Consider the following 22,074-nt stretch of genomic DNA (forward strand, 5'->3'; position numbering starts at 1 on the left):
GCTGCACCACTCCCCTCTCCCAACTTACATAAAACTGAATGTTCCCTTTAATTTTCAAGTTAGTTTATTAACTTGCAAGTTGTATCAAATCTCTCTGGTCAAATTACAAGTTGCATCATTAAATTAATAATCCAAGTCTTCAAGTAAAATAACCATTTACATGGCTGATGGAATGATATTGCATAACTTTTGAAACTGTTCACTTTACCTTGTGTTAGTACGGCCAAAATAACAGTCAGACATTAACATATTTTGGAGATTTGTGGTGATTGTCCCTTTAAGGGCAGCACAGCAGAGTGGGGGGGGCTCACCTGACTTGGGAGACCAATGGGGACTCAGAGTGGGGAATCACCCCGGGGGTTGGGATCCTCTGAAACAGGAGACATGTTGGGGGCTGGATGCAACCATGAGGCTGCTGTCTCCTTATCAATAAATCCTTTTTGTATTCACAAATGAAGGCCAAAATTCTCCCGTCTCTGCTGCCGCGGGAATTGTAGCGGGCGAAGCAGAAAATTTGTTGGACCATTTAAAGGTTGAGCTCGGGTGGGAATTTCCAGCCTTGGGGTGTGTGTGCGGTCGGAGAATCTGGCCCCAAGTCTGTGCAAGTGCATCATTTCACATATGAACTAAATACGGAACTAAATTTAGAACTTTCTGCCCACTTTATTGTATGAGGTTCTCGAACGGGATTTTGATTTCAGCATTGCCGGGTCCTGACTGTATTTTGTTCTGCAGGGCCAGTGTCTATTTGAAATGAAGTTATATATGGATGCTTTATTGGTTTTTGTGCAAGCTTCAGAGATGCAACCTGAAAATCAACATTATCAAATGCGAAGGTGATTCATCATCTGCATTCTCCTCCAGTAATTGTACTCAAGCGCCGGAATACCACCGCCCCGCCCGCCACGGGAATCAGAGTGGGCGGGGGGTAGTCAATGGGAAGGTCCATTGACCTCGGGTGGGATTTTCTGGTCTCGGGTCAAGCGCGGCTGTAAAATCCCGCCCAAGGTGTTTGTGCATCATTACAAGTGGGCAATGTGCCAACACCTAAGGCACATTGATAATACCACCATAGTCATATTGATGTGGCACAGAATCTGACCACCTTAACACATTTATCAGTACGAGCCAGCACAGTGAATCATCACTCTATCGTTGTTTTACATATGAAGTAATTCAGTATTGTTTCATATTTTCAGTTGAACAGTTTATCAACCGTGAGCGGCTCGGGGGCACAGTGGTTAGCACTGGTGCCTCACAGCTTGGGTGATTGTGTGGAGTTTGCACAGTTTCCCCGTATCTGCGTGGGTTTCTTCCAGGTGCTCCGGTTTCCTCCCACAGTCCAAAGATGTGCAGATTAGGTGTATTGGCCATGTTAAATTGCCCCTTAATGTCCCGAGATGTGTAGGCTAGAGGGATTAGCAGGGTAAATGTGCGGGGTTGTGGGGATAGGACCTGGGGTGGGATTGTTGTCGGTGTAGACTCGATGGGCCGAATGGCCTCCTTCTGCACTGTAGGGTTTCTATGATCAAATAGAGAAATGTGGTGCTGGTTGGGTTCTGTGGATGAAGAGTTAATATTTATCTTCTGTGTGAATGAGGTTTATAGTAATTTACCTGGTGCTTTCGAGTACCCCCTGCAGGAACCTTGCAGGAATATATATGTACATGCATTGAAGGCAGAGGCCACATCCACAGTTTGTGACTTATTTCCTAGCCTTTCGAAGCAAAATGCTGGCTCTTAGCTGTATTCATAATTTTCAGACTGTACTGCGTGATCTCTGCTCTGCACTAAGGATCGTTCCTGTAAGGGAGATATCACACCCCCCCTTCAGACAGTACCTCCTTCGAATCACACCCCCCCCCCCCACTTCAAATCAATGTATGATCTTAAATTCACAATATCTGGTAAATGGTCCTTCTATCAGTGATTTACTCCTAAACTCAAATCATCCTGGTCCTCAGAAAAAAATTGAATAATCACTACAAAACCGTATGGTTTAGTCTAGAATCTACAAACTAGCCCAGGATTTTCCCACTGGGGTAGAAAAACCAATGTCAGCTCCATTTCCGGATCCCTAGGCCTCCCTGAGGTGCTGTAGACGCAGGCTGCGATTTTCATGGAGATGGCCTGTTTGGCTGGATAGTGGTGGTGAGGTGGCACAGAGGGGGGAACTGCAAGCCTAATCTAAATAGAGCAGGACAGCTCATTTGTGGCCACTGTTTGACTGAAAGAATAGATATAGAAACTAGAAGCAGGAGTAGGCCATTCAGCCCTTCTAGGCTATTCCACCATTCATTTTGATCACGGCTGATCATCAAATTCAAAATCCTGATCCCCCTTCCCCCCGCAAGTAATCTCTTGATCCCTTTAGCCCCAAGAGCAATATCTAATTTCTTCTTGAACGTTTTGGCCTCAACTACTTTCTGTGGTAGTGAATTCCACAGATTCGCCACTCTCTGGGTAAAGAAATCTCTCCTCACCTCAGTCCTAAAGGTTTACCCCTTATCCTCAAACTACGGCTGGAGGTTAGGCAGAGTTCTACCCCTTAATTTTTCCAACACTACCTTTCAGTGTTATGCTGAGATACGATTAAATGAGCATTGACAAGCCTCTGATATCTCAAGTGTGACCCTCGACCTTAAGTTAAAGTAAAGTTTATTTATTAGTCACAAGTAAGGCTTACATTAACACTACAATGAAGTTACTGTGAAATTCCCCTAGTCGCCACACCCCAGCGCCTGTTCGGGTCAATGCACCTAACCAGCACATCTTTCAGACTGTGGGAAGAAACCGGAGCACCCGGAGGAAATCCACGCAGACACAGGGAGAATGTGCAAACTTCATGCAGACAGTGACCCAAGCCGGGAATCGAACCCAGATCCCTGGCACTGTGAGGCAGCAGTGCTAACCACTCTGCCACCGTGCTGCCCTTAGTGTCAGTTAGCAAGCTATTAATGGGGATCTTGCAAATATAACAGTCCTCAGATTGCAAACACATACATTTATGCATATAATTTCACTGAACAGAGTAGAAAGTTACCTCCTTCGTTTTCCAGTGTTGAGACCCTGATCGCATTGGGAAGACTTGAAGATTGTCTCCAACTGGTCAACAATCAACTTGAGAATGTGAAGTCCAATCCCGAGCTCTACATCCTCCGGGCAAGACTGCATGACCGCTTTTTCCAAGTAAGTGTGGTGCACTACTTCTTAATGTTTTATATTATTACTCCTGGTCCCTCCTTTATGTCTCTAACCTCATCTCTCTACAGAAAGGAATTGTAGAGGTTGATTCTGGGTTTATTACATACTATGCAGCTTTTCATTAAAAACCACCATTTGTACCAAGCATTTCTGCTTTCAAACCTATCTCGATATGTGTTCTTTCTATTCTTCCCCCAAAACAGGTCCATCTGTTGCTGTTGGGTTGTCTCAGAAGACATTGTGTGTCACTCAAATAGGAGATCTTGTTGAAGGCAAAGATCTCTCCTTAAAAGTACTTTTATTTAAATAACTAACCATTTAGAAGGTTATTGAAATTCAAGACATCGCTACAGCTCCTTTCTTAGCTTCTTCTCGCTCATCCCTCTCTGAATAACATCATAGCTCCTTACGTACATACTCAGTAGTTATTATTCAAGGCATGTCAACATTAACCCTTTAGTCAACATCTCCCAAAAGGTCATTCTCCCGACATTGTTATCCACACGTCCTCCTACCCATCCCCCCCAAAGTTAGTATTTTCAAAGGGAGAGTTTCCTTGGTGGTTCCTCCTATCTCCCTGAATGTGTTCGGATTTCCTTTTGAGGCTGTTGAGGATCTGTCTGCTCTGGACTCATTCCTTGAGAGTCGTTGCTCCTGTTCCCCATGTCAGTGATAATTGTTGATGTGAAGTCCCCGTGTTAGTGATTCTGTAGATATGGAGTCCTTGTGTTAGTGATTCTGTAGATATGGAGTCCTTGTGTTAGTGATTCTGCCGATGTGCAGTCCCTGTGTTAGTGATTCTGCAGATGTGCAGTCCCTGTGTTAGTGATTCTGCAGATGTGAAGTCACTGTGGGGGCAATTCTGCAGATGTGCAGTCTCCATGTTAATGATTCTGCAGATGTGCAGTCCCTGTGGAGGCAATTCTGCAGATGTGCAGTCCCCATGTTAATGATTCTGCAGATGTGCAGTCCCTGTGGTGGCAATTCTGCAGATGTGCAGTCCCCATGTTAGTGATTCTGCAGATGTGCAGTCCCTGTGGTGGCAATTCTGCAGATGTGCAATTCCCCTGTTAGTGATTCTGCAGATGTGAAGTCCTACTGAGAATCAGGATAAGCAGCCCATCCTGCTAATAGAGTCATAGAGGTTTACAGCATGGAAACAGGCCCTTCAGCCCAACTTGTCCATGCTGCCCTTTTTTTGTTAAACCCCTAAGCTAATCCCAATTGCCCGCATAATGGTTCCCTGCTCATTGGAATCCAGGCACTGCTGTTTCTTCAGATTATACATATTTCTGTCTGGACCAGTTATGATCTTGGTTGTTGGAGCTTCTCTGTAATGGTACTGTCTCACTGCTGGTCTCTAATCCACACCACTCTCCCTTTTCAGGAGTGCGAAGGTCATGAGCGCTGGGTCATTGGTTGAAAGTACAGGCTTGGCCTGCTCTGTCACCTTCTTCCTTTTCTCATGTTCTTCAATTCTGACATTTAGCATTAACTTGTGGGGAAGGAAAGGAAGTTGGGTTCTTGGCCTGTGGCCCATATAAAGCTTGCATGGGGTGAAACCATTCTGCAATAGTGTAGAGCAATAACTGAGCAAGGCTTGCTGAAGTCTTCATTTACTTGAGTAGATCTTTAGTGGTATGTACCCCCCCCTCCCCCCTCAGCCTCTCCATTGGCCTGAGGGTATGTCGGTAAACTTGTAACATGGGCAAATCCATGTGATGCCGCAAAGATTGGAAACACTGGTTTGGGAGTTGTGGCCCATTGCCAAGAGACGGCAATGTCCAGGATGCCGTGTATGGGAAAACATCCTCTTCAAAGAGGTTATAACACCTTCAGTGGTGAGGCCATGTAGCTTTTTTGTACCTCTGTCCAGCAGGGGTTTTTTCTTTGCAGTCCTGCCACATTCGGCCATGAATGGTGATGGGACAATTAGACAACTCACTGGAGGAGGACGTCCCTCAAATATCCCCAACCTCATGATGGAGGAGCCCAGTTCATCTGTGCAAAGGATAAGGCTAAAGCATTTGCAACAATCTTCAGTCAGAAGTGCCAAATGGCTGAACCATCTCAGCCTGTTCTGGAGGTCGAGTACAGCTACAACACTGCCATCTACCTGGCAATGTGGAAAATTGCCCAGGTATGTCCTCGCACAAGAAACAAGACAAATCCAACCTGGCCAATCAGGCTACCTTCTATCATCAGTAAAATGATGGAAGGGGTCATCAACAGTGCTATCAAGCAGCACTTACTCAGCAATAACCTACTGACAGACACTCGGTTTGGTTTCCACCACGGTCACTCATTTCCTGATCTCATTACAGCCTTGGTTCAAACATGGACAAAATGCCAGAAGTGAGGTGAGAGTGTCTGCCCTTGATATCAAGGCAACATTTGACTGAGTATAGCATCAAGAGTCCTAGCAAAGCTGGAGTCAATGAGAATCAGGGGGAAATCTCTCTGCTAGTTGGAGTCTAGAACAAAGGAAGTTGCGGTTGTTGGGGATCAATCATTTCAGCGCCAGGACATCATTACAGGAGTTCCTCGGGGTAGTGTCCTAGGCCCAATCATCTTCAGTTGCTTCATCAATGACCTTCCTACCATCATAAGGTCAGAAGTGGGGATGTTTGCTGATGACTGCACGATATTCAGCATTATTTGCAACTCCTCAGATACTGAAGCATTCCATATCCAAATAAGGCAAGACCTGGACAATATTCAGGCTTGGGCAAGAAACATTCATGTCACACAGTGCCAGGCAGTGACCATCTTCAACAAGAGAGGGTCTAACATTACCCCCTGACATTCAGTGGCATTACCATTGCTGAATCCCCCACTATCAACATCCAGGGGCTTACCATTGACCAGAAATTGAAGTGGACTAGACATATAAATACTATGGATACCATAGCAGGTCAAAGGCTTGGAATCCTGTGACAAGTAACTCACTCCCTGACTCCCCCTACATTCAATCTACATTCAATCCTTCCATCACTGATGAACGGTGGCAGTTATCTGCACCATTTACAAGATGCACTGCAGGAACTCACTAAGATTCCTTAGGCAGCACCTTCCAAAACCATGACCATTACCATCTAGAAGATCTAAGCAAGCTGATTCATGGGAACATCGCCACCTGGAGGTTCCCCTCCAACTCACTCACCATCCTGACTTGGAAATGTATCACCGTTCCTTCACTGTCACTGGGCCAAAATCCTGGAACTCCCTTCCTAACAGCACTGCAGGTGTACCTACATCTCAGGGACAGCAGCGAATCAAGAAGACAGCTCATCACCACCTTCTGAAGGGTAACTAGGGACGGGCAATAAATGCTGGCCAGCCAGCGACGCCGACATCCTGTAAATTAATTTTTGAAAAGTTTGCAGCAGTGAGAAATACTTTCCCTTTGAATTTGAATAGCTCCATACCGAGGAGTTTCCATGATCTGGATGGGAAAGTGAAAGGCAGAAGCAGCTCTTTCTGCTCCTGTCTGTGAATGGCACAGGTGGCACAGTTAGAGAATATGGGAGGAAGCTTACCAGCACGTCTGCCCGTGGTTCGTATGATCCCATCTGAGGCCAACGGAGAATGCCGTTCTCCGAGCCTCGCCCGCTGCCGGAATCGGGGTGGGAGTGCTGGTAAAATTCCGGTCTATGTCTTCAATAGAGCGTGAGATACCTGGCCACCATACAGACTGTTGTGCCCCGGCCAACACTTGCTGATACCACGATGTCTTTAGTGAATCCTCTAGCGGACTTCCAGGCTTAGAGCTCGTGGTACCACCAATCGCTCATCATAGACCAAGAGGTCACCCATGATGCTAATGTAGCAATGCTATTCGAATTACTGCCTCAGGACAGGGTTACTAGGAATATCCTGCGGTCAACCAGCAAAACAGTGTGTTCAAATCTGCAAATATTCTTCAGCTCACCTTTGAGTCTCTCGAAATTCTTACAACATCCGCTCTGTTGTTGGCAAGTACTAAGAACATAGAACAAAGAACAGTACAGCACAGGATCAGGCCCTTTGGCCCTCCAACCCCACGCCAATCATGATGCCTGTCCAAACTAAAACTGTATGCACTTACGGAGTCCATATCCTTCCATAATGAGGAGCACAGATCAGCTGGATAGTCAATATCTTTTCCCAAAGATAGTGGAGTCTAAAATTAGAGGGCATAGGTTTAAGGTGAGAGGGGAGAGATACAAAAGTGTCCAGAGGGGCAATTTTTTCACACAGAGGGTGGTGAATGTCTAGAACAAACTGCCAGAGGTAGTAGTAGAGGTGGGTACAATTTTGTCTTTTAGAAAGCATTTAGACAGTTACATGGGTAAGATGGATATAGAGGGATATGGGCCAAATGTGGGCAATTGGGATTAGCTTAGGGGTTTAAAAAAATGGGCGGCATGGACAAGTTGGGCCGAAGGGCCTGTTTCCATGCTGTAAACCTCTATGACTCTGTGACTCTATATTAGTTCAAGTAAATGAACCTCTCGGGTTCATTTACTTGAATATTCCCCCCCCCCCGGGGAATATTCCGTCCTGACATTTCATCCAGATTTCTTAATTAATTGAATCTAAATTCTATTATATAAGGTGGATGGATGGAGTTGGGATGCAAATCAGCCATGATCACATTGAAAGGTGGAACAGGCTCAAGGGGCTGAATGGCCTGTTCCTGTTTTTACATGACCCCCTATGCTCACCGTGAAAGTGGAGTTTGTTGTACACAGCACTTTTGAATTGTGTTTAATTGCATCATTTATATGATTTTTCTTCTCTCTTGTCAACAGATAGCCAATTGTTATCGAGATGTCAGTAGTGCCCTGGCTTTAGATCCAACCAATCAGGTGGCATTATCACTACTGGCCACTCTGGCGAGCAGAGCTGAAGAGGCAAAGGCACGAGCGGTAAACAAATCCCTCATCGGCAATTTAACCAGTGCACTGGACAACATCAATGAGGCGATAGACAACAATCCCGATGAGGCCAGCTATTATGTCTTCAGGTATAACCATCAGTAATAACCAGGGAATTAATTCAAGCCCTGCTGTTGCCTGTTCAGCCAAGTGCTATAACAAGTTAAGATTGTAAACCACTAAACTACCATAATATACCAATAAAATAGAGTGGCAAATGTAGAAGAGTAAATTTGTTGGGTTGAATAGGGATGTTCATTGCTTATTTTGTTTAATTTCCCCTGACAGATATAAAATATTTATTGATGTGTTTCCTCATATTTCGTCAATTGCTTGTCTGGATTACTATATCTCTTGTTCCTTCACTGTCACTAGGTCAAAATCCTGGAACTCCCTCCCTAACAGCACTGTGGGTGTACCTACACCACATGGTTCACCATCGTCTTCTCAATGACAATTCGGAATGGGAAATATACAGGATCATAGAATCCCTACAGTGCAGAAGAAGGCCATTCGGCCCATTGAGCCTGCACTGACCACAATCCCACCCAGGCCCTATTCCTGTAACCCCACCTAGTTACCCTGCTAATTTCCTGACACTAGGGTCAATTTAGCATAATGTGGAGATGCCGGCGTTGGACTGGGGTAAACACAGTAAGAAGTTTAACAACACCAGGTTAAAGTCCAACAGGTTTATTTGGTAGCAAAAGCCACACAAGCTTTCGAGGCTCTGAGCCCCTTCTTCAGGTGAGTGGGAATTCTGTTCACAAACAGAACTTATAAGACACAGACTCAATTTACATGAATAATGGTTGGAATGCGAATACTTACAACTAATCCAGTCTTTAAGAAACAAAACAATGGGAGTGGAGAGAGCATCAAGACAGGCTAAAAAGATGTGTATTGTCTCCAGACAAGACAGCCAGTGAAACTCTGCAGGTCCACGCAACTGTGGGAGTTACAAATAGTGTGACATAAATTCTGATTCTAGGATCGCATGATAAAGACTCAGGAGGAAAAAAGCAGAAATATTTATGTGAAATAGTGTGACATAAACCCAATATCCCGGTTGAGGCCGTCCTTGTGTGTGCGGAACCTGGCTATCAGTTTCTGCTCCGCGACTCTGCGCTGTCGTGTGTCGCGAAGGCCGCCTTGGAGAACGCTTACCCGAATATCAGAGGCCGAATGCCCGTGACCGCTGAAGTGCTCCCCAACAGGAAGAGAACAGTCTTGCCTGGTGATTGTCGAGCGGTGTTCATTCATCCGTTGTCGCAGCGTCTGCATAGTTTCCCCAATGTACCATGCCTCGGGACATCCTTTCTTGCAGCGTATCAGGTAGACAACGTTGGCCGAGTTGCAAGAGTATGTACCGTGTACCTGGTGGATGGTGTTCTCACGTGAGATGATGGCATCTGTGTCGATGATCCGGCACGTCTTGCAGAGGTTGCTGTGGCAGGGTTGTGTGGTGTCTTGGTCACTGTTCTCCTGAAGGCTGGGTAGTTTGCTGCGGACAATGGTCTGTTTGAGGTTGTGCGGTTGTTTGAAGGCAAGAAGTGGGGGTGTGGGGATGGCCTTGGCGAGATGTTCGTCTTCATCAATGACATGTTGAAGGCTCCGGAGGTTTATGTCACACTATTTCACATAAATATTTCTGCTTTTTTCCTCCTGAGTCTTTATCATGCGATCCTAGAATCAGAATTTATGTCACACTATTTGTAACTCCCACAGTTGCGTGGACCTGCAGAGTTTCACTGGCTGTCTTGTCTGGAGACAATACACATCTTTTTAGCCTGTCTTGATGCTCTCTCCACTCCCATTGTTTTGTTTCTTAAAGACTGGATTAGTTGTAAGTATTCGCATTCCAACCATTATTCATGTAAATTGAGTCTGTGTCTTATAAGTTCTGTTTGTGAACAGAATTCCCACTCACCTGAAGAAGGGGCTCAGAGCCTCGAAAGCTTGTGTGGCTTTTGCTACCAAATAAACCTGTTGGACTTTAACCTGGTGTTGTTAAACTTCTTACTCAATTTAGCATAGCCAATCAACCTAACCCACACATCTGTGGACTGGGGCCTTTATTAAAAACATTTTACTCCATCCTTAAGGTTACAAAGCCATTGCTCAGAGTGGACCCGGCAAACCAAAATCCATTCCTTGCTGGCTCCAGAAACCAAATTCAGATTCCAATTGAATCCAATTCATGGTCTCCACAAGAGAAACAAGATCCAAGCTGACGAGATAAGGCATTACACCCTATCTTGGACTTGATCTGATGCTTGATCTTAGCCAAAGGGCCGAAAAGCATATAATGCTACCTTGCCAATGACAGCCACGTCCAAAGAAAGAATAAATAAAACAAGGGCCAAACAACGCCCTTTTGAGCAATGGCATGTTTGGATCTCTGTTAAGGTATTGGGACAATGCAGCTTATCATTAATACATGCTTCACTGGCACTTTTGGTCTGTATGTGGACTGTTTCCAAGGTAAGTGATGCTTGTTGCCATGAGTTTAGTCTGTGAAAATGTGGCAAGAATATTTTAAAATCTATTGTTTGTCCGGTAGAAATAGCTGTTCTTCAGTCCTCCCCAAATATCTACAAACACAGTTTGAAACTGGACGAGTGAATAATGACGAGGGACAGGAATCTTTCCTAGTCCACAGGGACATTGAGGCAAACTATACTGCAGCTCAGTCAATCCATGCAGAGACCTGCTAACATCAGGAGCTTCCTAACCTACATAAGACCACAAGATTTCAGAGCAGAATTAGGCCATCGAGTCTGCTCCGCCATTCAATCGTGGCTGAAAAGTTTCTCAACCCCATTCTCGTGCCTTTTTCTCGTAACCTTTGATCCCCTTACCAATCAAGAACCTATCTATCTCTGTCTTAAATACACTCAATGATTTGGCCTTCCGTGCCAATGAACTCCATAAATTCACCACCCTCTGGCTGAAGAAATTCCTCCTCATCTCGGTTCTAAAGGATCGTCCCTTTACTCTGAGGCTGTGCTCTCGGATCCTAGTCTGTCCTACTAATGGAAACATCTTCCCCACGTCCACTCTATCCAGGCCTTTCGGTATTCTGTAAGTTTCAGTGAAATTCCCCCCTCTTCCTTCGAAACTCCATCGAATACGGATCTAGAATCCTCAAACGCCCCTCAAACATCAAGCATTTCATTCCCAGAATCATTCTCGTGAACCTCCTCTAGACCCTCTCCAGGGACATCATATTATTGTGACCCTTTGCAGCATATTCATCACCTGGGCCATGAGGATGACATGAATAATTTAAATTACATTTAAGAAGCTAATTGTCTTGGTTCTCTTTATTCCACTGTGTCTCTTTACTTTGGTTCCAGCAGTGTTGTAACTTGGGCTGCCTAATGCTAATGCCTTATGGACATAATTCTGATTTTCATAGTTCTCCGTTGCTATCCAAGCTTTAGTACAGCAATTCCAACTCCACTAACCTGACATCAATCTCACACACTGACTACCCTTACGAACTCTCCCATTTAGCGGGAATTATTGGAGTGTAGATTTATGGTGAGTTTTGTGGTGATAGCCACTGGGAACTGGAATATAATTCAAACTCATTTCACTTAGAATACTGAGAATATGATTGCCCTTCACATGTATATACTAAATCAACAGTCAAGTTCGAGATAGTCATAGAGGTTTACAGCATGGAAACAGGCCCTTCGGCCCAACTTGTCCATGCTGCCCAGTTTTTACCATAAAGTGAGTCCAAATTGCCCGTGTTTGGGCCATATCCCTCTATACCCATCTTACCCATGTAACTGTCTAAATGCTTTTTAAAAGACAAAGTTGTACCCGCCTCTACTACTACCTCTGGCAACTTGTTCCAGACACTCACCACCCTCTGGAAAAATTGGCCCTCTGGACCCTTTTGTATCTCTCTCCCTCTCACCTTAAACCCGTGCCCTCTAGTTTTAGACTCCCCTACCTTTGGGAAAATTATTATTTTTCTTAAATTCTGCCTTCTGCACCCAGGCCATTGCTAATTCCATTTTGCTTCCAAACTTCAGGGGGACCCTGTTTAGAAGACTCAGGAATTTCAATGCCGCTATTGATGACTACCTCTTCGTCTTGGACAGGATGAGCAACGCGGAACAAAGTGACACCTACCAGGAGACTCAAACTCAACTCCTGCTGACATACAATGACTTTGCAGTGCATTGCTACCACAAAGGGTTTATAGAGGAGGCAATCCTTCTCTTAAACATGAGTATTAGGAGAGAGAAGCAGCAAAAGGGATTATACATTAACCGAGGGGGTAAGGATTATTTCCGTTTGTGTTCCAGATGATGTTTACACGAAGGGAAAGTATCTCACGCAGGGACCTGCATCGGCAGAGCTTCCACTAACTCGTCAGAACATACTAAAGTGGTTAGCACTGCTGCTTCACCGCGCCAGAAACCCGGGTTCGATTCCTGGCTCGGGTCGCTGTCCGTGTGGAGCTTGCACATTCTCCCCGTGTCTGCGTGGGTTTCCTCCGGGTGCTCTGGTTTCCTCCCACATTCTGAAAGACGTGCTGGTTAGGTGCGTTGACCCGAACAGGCGCTGGACTGTGGCAACTAGGAGACTTTCACAGTAACTTCATTGCAGTGTTAATGTCAGCCTTACTTGTGACTAATAAATTAATTTTAAGTTAACTTTAAACTGTCCAATCAAGAGACAGAGTTACGTTAAAGGAGCAAATCCTGATTTGTCATCCTGTTGGAAGGAGCTTGCTTTTTCCATTCATGATTCTAACGGTTATCAGAGATCAAAATTCATTCTGTCAAAATGTTATTTTAGGGTACTGTGTCGGCACTTTCAATAAGCTCTAATTTTAAGCCTTTCAGCTGTTTCTGACCCTCTTTCCTCTCCACTAAAGTCTTCACCTTGCGCACTTTATTGTGCTGACATGGTCTGTGACCATCTTGTGTTTTGCTTGGGTATTGTCTCCCTGGTCCTGGGATGTCCTTATCCTTTGGTGCTTTATTGGGGTAGTCTATATCTTATTTTAAGGTCTGTGCTATCCACACTTGAGGTTTTAAATACTTATCAAAGGCTTTTAATATCTCACCAAATGTAATTGAGGATTCATCCATACCTTGTCTTATGATTACCTTCTTGGCAATTGCATCAAATAAGTGCAACAATGTATTAAGTTGCACTTCCTCTGATTTCCTACTTAATCCTGATGTATTCTGAAATCTAAATCTTAAAAAACACTTCTCCATGATACCCAATTTTGCATCAGATTTGGCCTCTGCGTGAACTCAGATTGGTCTGGGGGTTTAACTTTTATTTTCAAGATGGTGCTGCAGTAACTGTTTCTCGTCTTCACACCTCTGTTGGGTTCCAGCAGGGTCCCGTTGCAATAACAGAGCTATCTTTAAAGCTTTGCGGATTTGCAGGAAAACTTTTAAAACAATAGCTTTGGCCAATGATTTCTTTCTCTGAGTTTGGGAAATCGAATTGAAGGAGATTTTTTTTTATTTGCTCTGCCTTCTGTTTTGAAATTTTGTTTCATTCATTCAGTCTCAGCAGCCACGTGGTATGGCGCTGACTCTGGACCCAGTCTGCAGCTTCCTTCCAGCTGCACTAGTTAAACAATCGCTATGTTCTGCCTGATTAGTACCCAGATTATTTATAAAAGGTTAGTTCAGCCTTGTAGTGAATTTTGCTCACCATTTATGGGATTGGTCTAGGTCCTTTGACTCTGTGATGTGGAGGTGCCAGCATTGGACTGGGGTGGGCACAGTAAGAAGCCTCACAACACCAGGTTAAAGTCCAACAGGTTTATGTGGAATCACAAGCTTTCGAAGCGCTGTTCCTTCATCAGGCGAGTCAATCACTCACCAGATGAAGGAGCAGCGCTCCGAAAGCTCGTGATTCCAGATAAACCTGTTGGGCTTTAACCTGGTGTTGTGAGACTTCTTACTTTGACTCTGTATTTGATCAGGTTTGGCTTTTGCTCACTTTTTTGTGATCTGGCTTGTTCCTTTGACTCTTTGTTCAATTAAGTTTGACAATGGACCTCCATGTGCTCTGGTGGAGCCTTTTTCTGCTGTGCAGTAGATTTATCTCCTGCCCCTCAGCCTTCACATCTGTAACGGGTGATCTCCAGTTGTGTCTTTGTTTTAGGCACACTTTGCTCAGGTCAAGATATAGTTTCTTTATTTTTCCATTAGTTGGAATTTCAGGATGTTTCCCTTGCTGCTCCCATGTTATAAAGTTGTTTGGTGTCTCACTAAGCGGTCTGGAGGCTTGTGTACTTGAACATAAGCCATGTGTTATTAACATATAACTATATACATATTTCCAAGGTATAGCCCTGACCAGGTGCAATCTTCATGCTGGCTACTCTCTCAACACACTGTCTACCATTATGTGACTCTCTACATCTTAATGTGGGTGGATGCTGTTTTCCCAGTCCTAAATTAAACCGTGCTATCCCAAACAGCCTACAACACTCTCTCGATCTTTCATTGAGAACTACTGGCGTGACATTGGCCATCTTCATAGAGTCTTACCATTCAGAAGGAGGCCATTTGGCCCATTGAGTCTGCACTGACCATAACCCCACCCAAGCCCTATCCCCATAACGCCATGCATTTACCCTAGCTAGTCTCCCTGACACTAAGGGGCAATTTAGCATGGCCACTCCACCTAACCCGCACATCTTTGGACAATGAGAGAAAATCAGAAACCCATGCAGACATGGGGAGAATGTGCAAACTTCACATAGACAGTGATCCAAGCTGGGAATCGAACCCGGGTCCCTGGCGTTGTGAGGCAGCAATGCTAACCAGTGTGCCACCATGCCGATGTCCCTGCTCCTCTCACTCACTCTATCCTCTGAACCTGCTGCACTTCATTCTCCCAGGTTGAACGCTGACATATCATCAAACCTATTACAAGAATGCCATTGTTGTCTGGCGTACTGACCTTTAGCTAGCAGAGGGCTAATGCCAACTCTCTGACACTTTCTCTTCCCTCCCTCTGGACTGTGACCCCACTATCAAAGATTGTATCCAACCGTCTCACTGACTTCATCTCCTCTGGCAATCTTCCCTCTACTCTCTCCAACCACGTAGTTCCCCAATCCCGAACAGCCCGCTCCTACCTCCTTCCTGAGATCATGAACAAGACTACCCTGGTTAACCCATTGTTCCAGCCTCTTCCTGCCCCACTGCACTTATTTCTTCCCGTCTCAGCTCTGTTTTTTCTTCCCCTTGTACAGTCTCTTCCTACCTTCTCTTCTGATGCCTTCCATCAATCGCTTCAACAATTTCCAGTTTCCTGCCCCTAAATGCCTCCTCTTCACTATGGATATCCATTCCCTCTATACCTGCATCCTCCATTAGGATGGTTGCTGAACTCTCCGCTTCTTCCTCAAACAGTGGTCCACTCAACCCCTTCGCCTAGCTGAGTTTCTTCCCAATCTGAACAACTTCTCCTTCAATCCTCCCACTTCCTCCAAATAAAAGGATGTTGCTATGGATACCACATAGATGGCAGATATGTCAGCCTTCTTGTGTGGGATTTGGGAAACAGTCTTTATTCCAGTCCTACTCTGACCCTCACTCCCTCATCTCTTTTCCAGGTACATCAATGACTGTCAGCGCTGTCTCCTGCTCTCACCATGAACTGGGAAATGTCATTGATGTTGTTTACAATTTCCATCCGTCTCTCACCTCCACCTGATCCATCTCTAACCCTTCCCTTCCTCAATTTCTCTGTCTCCATGCCTGGAGATGGGGTGTCCACTAATGTACCTGGCAAACCCGTGGACTCCCACAGCTATCTCAACTACACTTCCGCATACACTGCTTCCGCCAGGCTTGGGTTGTTTTCATTGGGGCAGAGAAGTCTGAGAGGCGACCTGATCCAGGTGTACAAGGTTATGAGGGGCATGGACAGAGTGGATAAGGAGCAGCTGTTCCCCTTAGTTGAAGGGTCAGTCACGAGGGGACACAAGTTCAAGGTGAGGGGCAGGAGGTTTAGGGGGGGATTTGAGGAAAAACGTTTTTACCCAGAGGGTGGTGATGGTCTGGAATGCACTGCCTGGGAGGATGGTAGAAACGGGTTGCCTCACAAACTCTGAAAAGTACCTGGATGAGTACTTGGCACGTCATAACACTCAGGGCTATAGGCCAAGTGATGGTAAATGGGATTAGGTGGGAGGTCAGGTGTTTCACACGTGTCAGTGCAGACTCGATGGGCCGAAGGACCTCTTCTGTGCTGTATGATTCTATGATTCCCTCAGTTCTTTGTCTCCATTGCATCTGTTCCTTTCCAGCGCTTTGACATATCTTCCTTTCTCCTCAACCGAGAATTCCCACCCAATGTGGTTGACTGGCTCCTCCACTGTGGGTCTGATCCATTTCACACTCTCTGCTCTCAACTCTCCCCATTTCTCCCAGAATCTCATCTTCCACCATCATCCCCTTCCAGCCTCCATATCCAACGGATCATTCTCCACCATTTCCACCAGCTCCAACTTGATGCCATCGCCAAACACATCATCTCCTGCCCTCCTCTCAGCGTTCCACGGGGATATGACAACCCAGACCACTCCTCAGGAACCCCTAACACTCCCTCCCTTCCAAGTGAAACAACAAATTACTTGGACTCCCTTCATTTTGCTATACTGTATTCACGGTTTATTATGTGATCTCCTCTGCATTGGGGAGACCCAAATGCAGACTGGGTGTTTCCTTTGCAGTTCACTTCCTTCCATTCAGTCCGCAAGCACAACCCTAAACTTTCGATTCCTTGTCAATTTAATTCTCTATCTTGCCCCCTTGCTGACCTTTCTGCCTGTGGTCTGCTACAGTGAAGCCCAATGCAAACTCAAGGCACAGCACTTCATCTTACAACTCGGCACTCTGTAGGCTTCTGGACTCAACATTGAGTTCAACACCTTTAGCTCATAACCTCTGCCTCCATCTTATTCTGTGTAGTATTTTCTTCTCCTGTTTTGTATCTTTCTTTATCTCTTTATTTTTTGTTGATAGTTTTTAAGTGGCCATTCATAACTCATTTGGACACAACTTTGTTTTGTTACTTTATCTCTCACCACTCTCTTTGGTTTTTGCATTATGAAATATTTTGCTATTTAATCTATGGGTGGCACAGTGGCACAGTGGTTAGCACTGCTGCCTCACATCTCCAAAGATCCAGGGTTCAATTCCACCCTCGGGTAACTGTCTGTGTGGAGTTTGCACATTCTCCCCGTGTCTGCGTGGGTTTCCTCCGGGTGCTCTGGTTTCCTCCCACAGTCCAAAGAGGTGCAGGTTGGGTGGGTTGGCCACGCTAAGTTGCCCCTTAGTGTCAGGTGGATTAGCAGGGGAAATACATGGGGTTAGGGTCTGGGTGGAATTGTTGTCAGTGTGGGCTCGATGGGCTGAATGGCCTCCTTCTGCACTGTAGGGATTCGATTCTATTCTATTCTCATCCCCCTTCCTCCTCTTCCAGCCTATCACTGAGCTTTTCTGCTGTTCTTCCTGCATTCCCCCACCCCCCTGGTTTTAACCCCCCTCCCTGGTTTTAAAACTCTCACATATTATTATCCTCCTTCAGTTCTGACAAAAGATCATCGACCTGAAATGTGAACTCTGTTTTCTCTCCACAGGTGTCGCCTGACCCGCTGGGTTCCCCCGGCATATATTTTTTAAAATTAAGTGGATAAGTAAAACTAAGTGGATAGCACAAACGGGATGGGCTGATCAGCCTCACCCTGCGCTGCAAAATCCCCCGATTCTAACTGACTGCTCAGAGTCGCGTTCTAGCAAATCCGAACGGGCAAAAGGTGGTCACGTGACTTTTTTGAGTGATGCTATTTTAAGCACTGCGATTGGCTCATGGGAACAAAAAAGCTCGAGGAGTCGCCTACAATTTCCCCATGGTAACCGCTGCCCTTAAGCTCTGGTAACCAAGAACACACTTCTGTGAAAACAATGCGACTAATAAATCATCCATGACATTAGTTTGTGGCAATTGCTGGTCCTAAGTCTCTGGTAACCGCAAATGGCACGATAAAATTACATCGCCTGACATTATCCCTTTAAAAATGTGTTTGTCTGGCCTCCACTAATAACATCATAAATTGAGAGTTGATTCAGTTTTCTCTTCCCATCTGTTACAAAATTATTCAAAAAGTATTGCGTTGCCAGATAAATGGATTTATACGTAAATAAAAATAAGATAGGAAATTCAAACTTTCATTTTTCAAATTCTCATCCTTATTTTCAAATCCCTCCTTGGCCTCACCCTCCCCTATTTCTGAAATCTCCTCCAACCCCTCTGAGATGTGTGTTCCTCTAATTCTGGCCTCCTGTGCATTCCCACTTATAAATACTCCACCATTGTAAATCTCCCCACAACTCTTCCCCCCCCCCCCTCCCCCACCCCTCCACTCAGCGAGGTTCCCAGGTAAGGATTGCACTCCAATTGCCCAGAACAGCAAAACGTGCGATGGGCAATTGCCCTGCACCGGGAACCATCCAACAATGTGATTTAAATCACAAACTTTGGAACGTTCCGACCATGTTTCAATAGTTACCCAGGAAAAGTTAGAAAAATTAAAATAACTTTTAACTACTGGGCAAATATACAGACCCAGACCGACGTCTCCCATGGACACCCCCAACAACTGATTCCCCAGGGAGTTTCCACCACCCCCCCCCGCCCACACAGATCCCCAACCACCGCTACACCCCGCAAACTGCCCAGCTCACCCCTCTCATGCCTGTCCGACCTCCCTCAACTGCCAATGCCCCTCCACATTCTATTCACTTACCTGACAACCCTAACTTCTCCCTGGCTCGAACGTGGCAAGACCTTTGAACTTAGAGTCATAGAGGTTTACAGCACAGAAACAAGCCCTCTGACCCAACTTGTCCATGCCGCCCAATTTTTACCCTTAAGCTAGTCCCAATTGCCCGCATTTGGCCCGTATCCCTCTATACCAATCTTACCCATGTAACTGTCCAAATGCTTTTTAAAAGACAAAATTGTACCTGCCTCTGCTACTACCTTTGGCAGCTCATTCTTCTATCAGATCACCCCTAAGCCTCATACGCTCCAGGGAAAAAAGTCCCAGTCTATCCAGCCTCTCCTTGTAACTCAAACCATAAATTCCCGGTAGCATCCTAATGAATCTTTTCTGCATTCTTTCTAGATTAATAATATTATTTCAATAATAGGATGACCAGAACTGTACACAGTATTCCAAATGTGGCCTTACCAATGTCTTGTACAACTTCAACAAGACGTCCCAACTCCTGTATTCAATGTTCTGACCAATTGAAACCAAGTATGCCGAATGCCGCCTTCACCACCCTGTCCACCTGCGACTCCACTTTCAAAGAGTTAGGTACCTGTACCCCTCGATCTCTTTGTTCTATGACTCTCCCCAACGCCAAAATGTATCACTTCGCATTTATCTAAATTAAACTCCATCTGCCATTCATCAGCCCACTGGCTCAATTGATCAAAATCCCGTTGCAATCCTAGATAACCTTCTTCACTGTCCACTATGTCACCAATCTTGGTGTCATCTGCAAACTTACTAACCATGGCTCCTAAATTCTCATCCAAATCATGAATATAAATGACAAATAACATGGACCCAGCACCGATCCCTGAGGCACACCGCTGGTCACAGGCCTCCAGTTTGAAAAACAAGCCTCTACAACCATCCTCTGCTTTCTGTCATCAAGCCAATTTTGTATCCAATTGGCTACCTCACCCTAGATCCTATGAGATTTAACCTTATGCAACAACCTACCATGCAGTATCCTGTCAAAGGCCTTGCTAAACTCCATGTAGACAACGTCAACTGCACTGCCCTCATCTACCTTCTTGGTTACTCTTTCAAAAAACTCATTCAAATTTGTGAGACATGATTTTCCACTCACAAAGCCATGCTGACTGTCCCTAATCAGTCCTTGCCTCTCTAAATGCCTGTAGATCCTATTTCTCAGAATACCTTCTAACAACTTACCCACTACAGGCTCACCGGCCTGCAGTTCCCAGGCTTTTCCTTGCAGCCTTTCCTAAACAAAGGCACAACATTTGCCACCCTCCAATCTTCAGGCATCTCACCCATGACTATCGATGATTCAAATATCTCTGCTAGGGGACCCACAGTTTCCTTCCTAGCCGCCCACAATGTCCTGGGATACATTTCATCAGGTCCCGGGGATTTATCTACCTTGATGCACTTTAAGACTTCCAGTACCTCCTTCTCTGTACACTCCTCAAGACAGCACAATTTATTTCCCCAAGTTCCCTAACATCCATGCCTTTCTCTACAAAGTAAATACTGATGAGAAATATTTATTTAGGATCTCACCCATCTCTTGTGGATCCACACATTGATGACCTTGTTGATCCTTAAGAGACCCTACTCTCTCCCTGGTTACACTTTTGCCCTTTATGTATTTGTAGAAGCTCTTTGGATTCTCCTTTGCCTTATCTGCCAAAGCAAGTTTGGGTCCCCTTTTTGCCGTTCTGATTTCTCTCTTAACTCTATTCCAACACTCTCTATACTCTTCAAGGGATCCAATTGATCCCAGCTGCCTATGCACGTCATATGCCCCCTCCTTCTTATTGACCAGGGCTTCAATATCCTGAGTCATCCAGGGTTCCTTACTTCTACCAGCCTTGCCCTTCACTCTAAAAGGAATGTGCTTATCCTGAACCCTGGTCAACACACTTTTGAAAGCCTCCCACTTACCAGATGTCCCTTTGCCTGTCAACAGACTCCCCCAATCAACTTTTGAAAGTTCCTGTCTAATACCAATACAGGATGCTACCAGGACTTGATGGATTGAGTTATAAGGAGAGGCTGAATAGATTGGGACTTTTTTCTCTGGAGCATAGGAGGCTGAGGGGTGACCTTATAGAGGTCTATAAAATAATGAGGGGCATAGACAAGGTAGATAGTCAATATCTTTTCCCAAAGGTAGGGGAGTCTAAAACTAGAGAGCATAGGTTTAAGGTGAGAGAGGAGAGATTCAAAAGTGTCCAGAGGGGCAATTTTTTCACACAGAGGGTGGTGAGTGTCTGGAACAAGCTGCCAGAGGTAGTAGTAGAGGCGGGTACAATTTTATCTTTTAAAAAGCATTTAGATAGTTACATGGGTACGATGGGTATAGTGGGATATGGGCCAAATGCGGGCAATTGGGATTAGTTTAGGGGTTTTAAAAAAAAAGAAGGGCGGCATGGACAAGTTGGGCTGAAGGGCCTGTTTCCATGCTGTAAACCTCTATGACCATCAAAATTGGCCTTGCCCCAATTTAGAATTTTAACTTTTGGGTCAGACCTATCATTCTCCATAGCTATCTTAAAACTAATGGAATTATGGTCACTGGTCCCAAAGTGATCCCTCACTAACACTTCTGTCACCTGCCCTTCCTTATTTCCCAAGAGGTCAAGTTTTGCCCCCTCTCTAGTGGGCCATCCACATACTGAATGAGAAATTCCTCCTGAATACACTCAACAAAGTTCTCTCCATCCAAGCCCCTAATACTATGGCTGTCCCAGTCAATGTTGGGAAAGTTAAAGTCTCCTACTAATACCACCCTATTTTTCTTGGAGCTATCTATAATCTCCTTACATATTTGCTCCTCAATTTCCCGCTGATTAGTTGAGGGCCTGTAGTACAATCCTATCAATGTGATCTCTCCCTCCTCTTATTCCTCAGTTCTACCAATATAGACTCAGTGGGCGAACCCTCAGAAACATCTGCTCTCAATACTGCCGTGATAGTCACCCTAATCAAAAATGCAACTCCCCCTCCTCTTTTACCTTCTGTTCTATCTTTCCTATAGCATCTGTACCCTGGAACATTGAGCTGCCAGTCCTATCCCTCCCTTAGCCATGTTTCAGTAATAACTATAATATCCCTGTCCCATGTACCCATCCATGC

At 45.1% G+C, this 22,074-nt stretch overlaps 1 protein-coding gene across 1 annotated transcript in view; it reads left to right on the forward strand.

Moving 5' to 3' along the window:
- Positions 1 to 22,074, forward strand: part of LOC144503084 (tetratricopeptide repeat protein 16-like) — a 58,653-nt gene that overhangs the window by 18,513 nt on the left and 18,066 nt on the right. The window contains 4 exon segments of the mRNA XM_078227585.1: positions 649 to 836; positions 3,060 to 3,189; positions 7,998 to 8,212; positions 12,173 to 12,420. Of these exon segments, the coding sequence (XP_078083711.1) occupies positions 649 to 836; positions 3,060 to 3,189; positions 7,998 to 8,212; positions 12,173 to 12,420 (781 nt within the window).

Source organism: Mustelus asterias, chromosome 13 (genome assembly GCF_964213995.1).
Source record: "Mustelus asterias chromosome 13, sMusAst1.hap1.1, whole genome shotgun sequence".
Taxonomy (NCBI): Eukaryota; Metazoa; Chordata; class Chondrichthyes; order Carcharhiniformes; family Triakidae; genus Mustelus; species Mustelus asterias.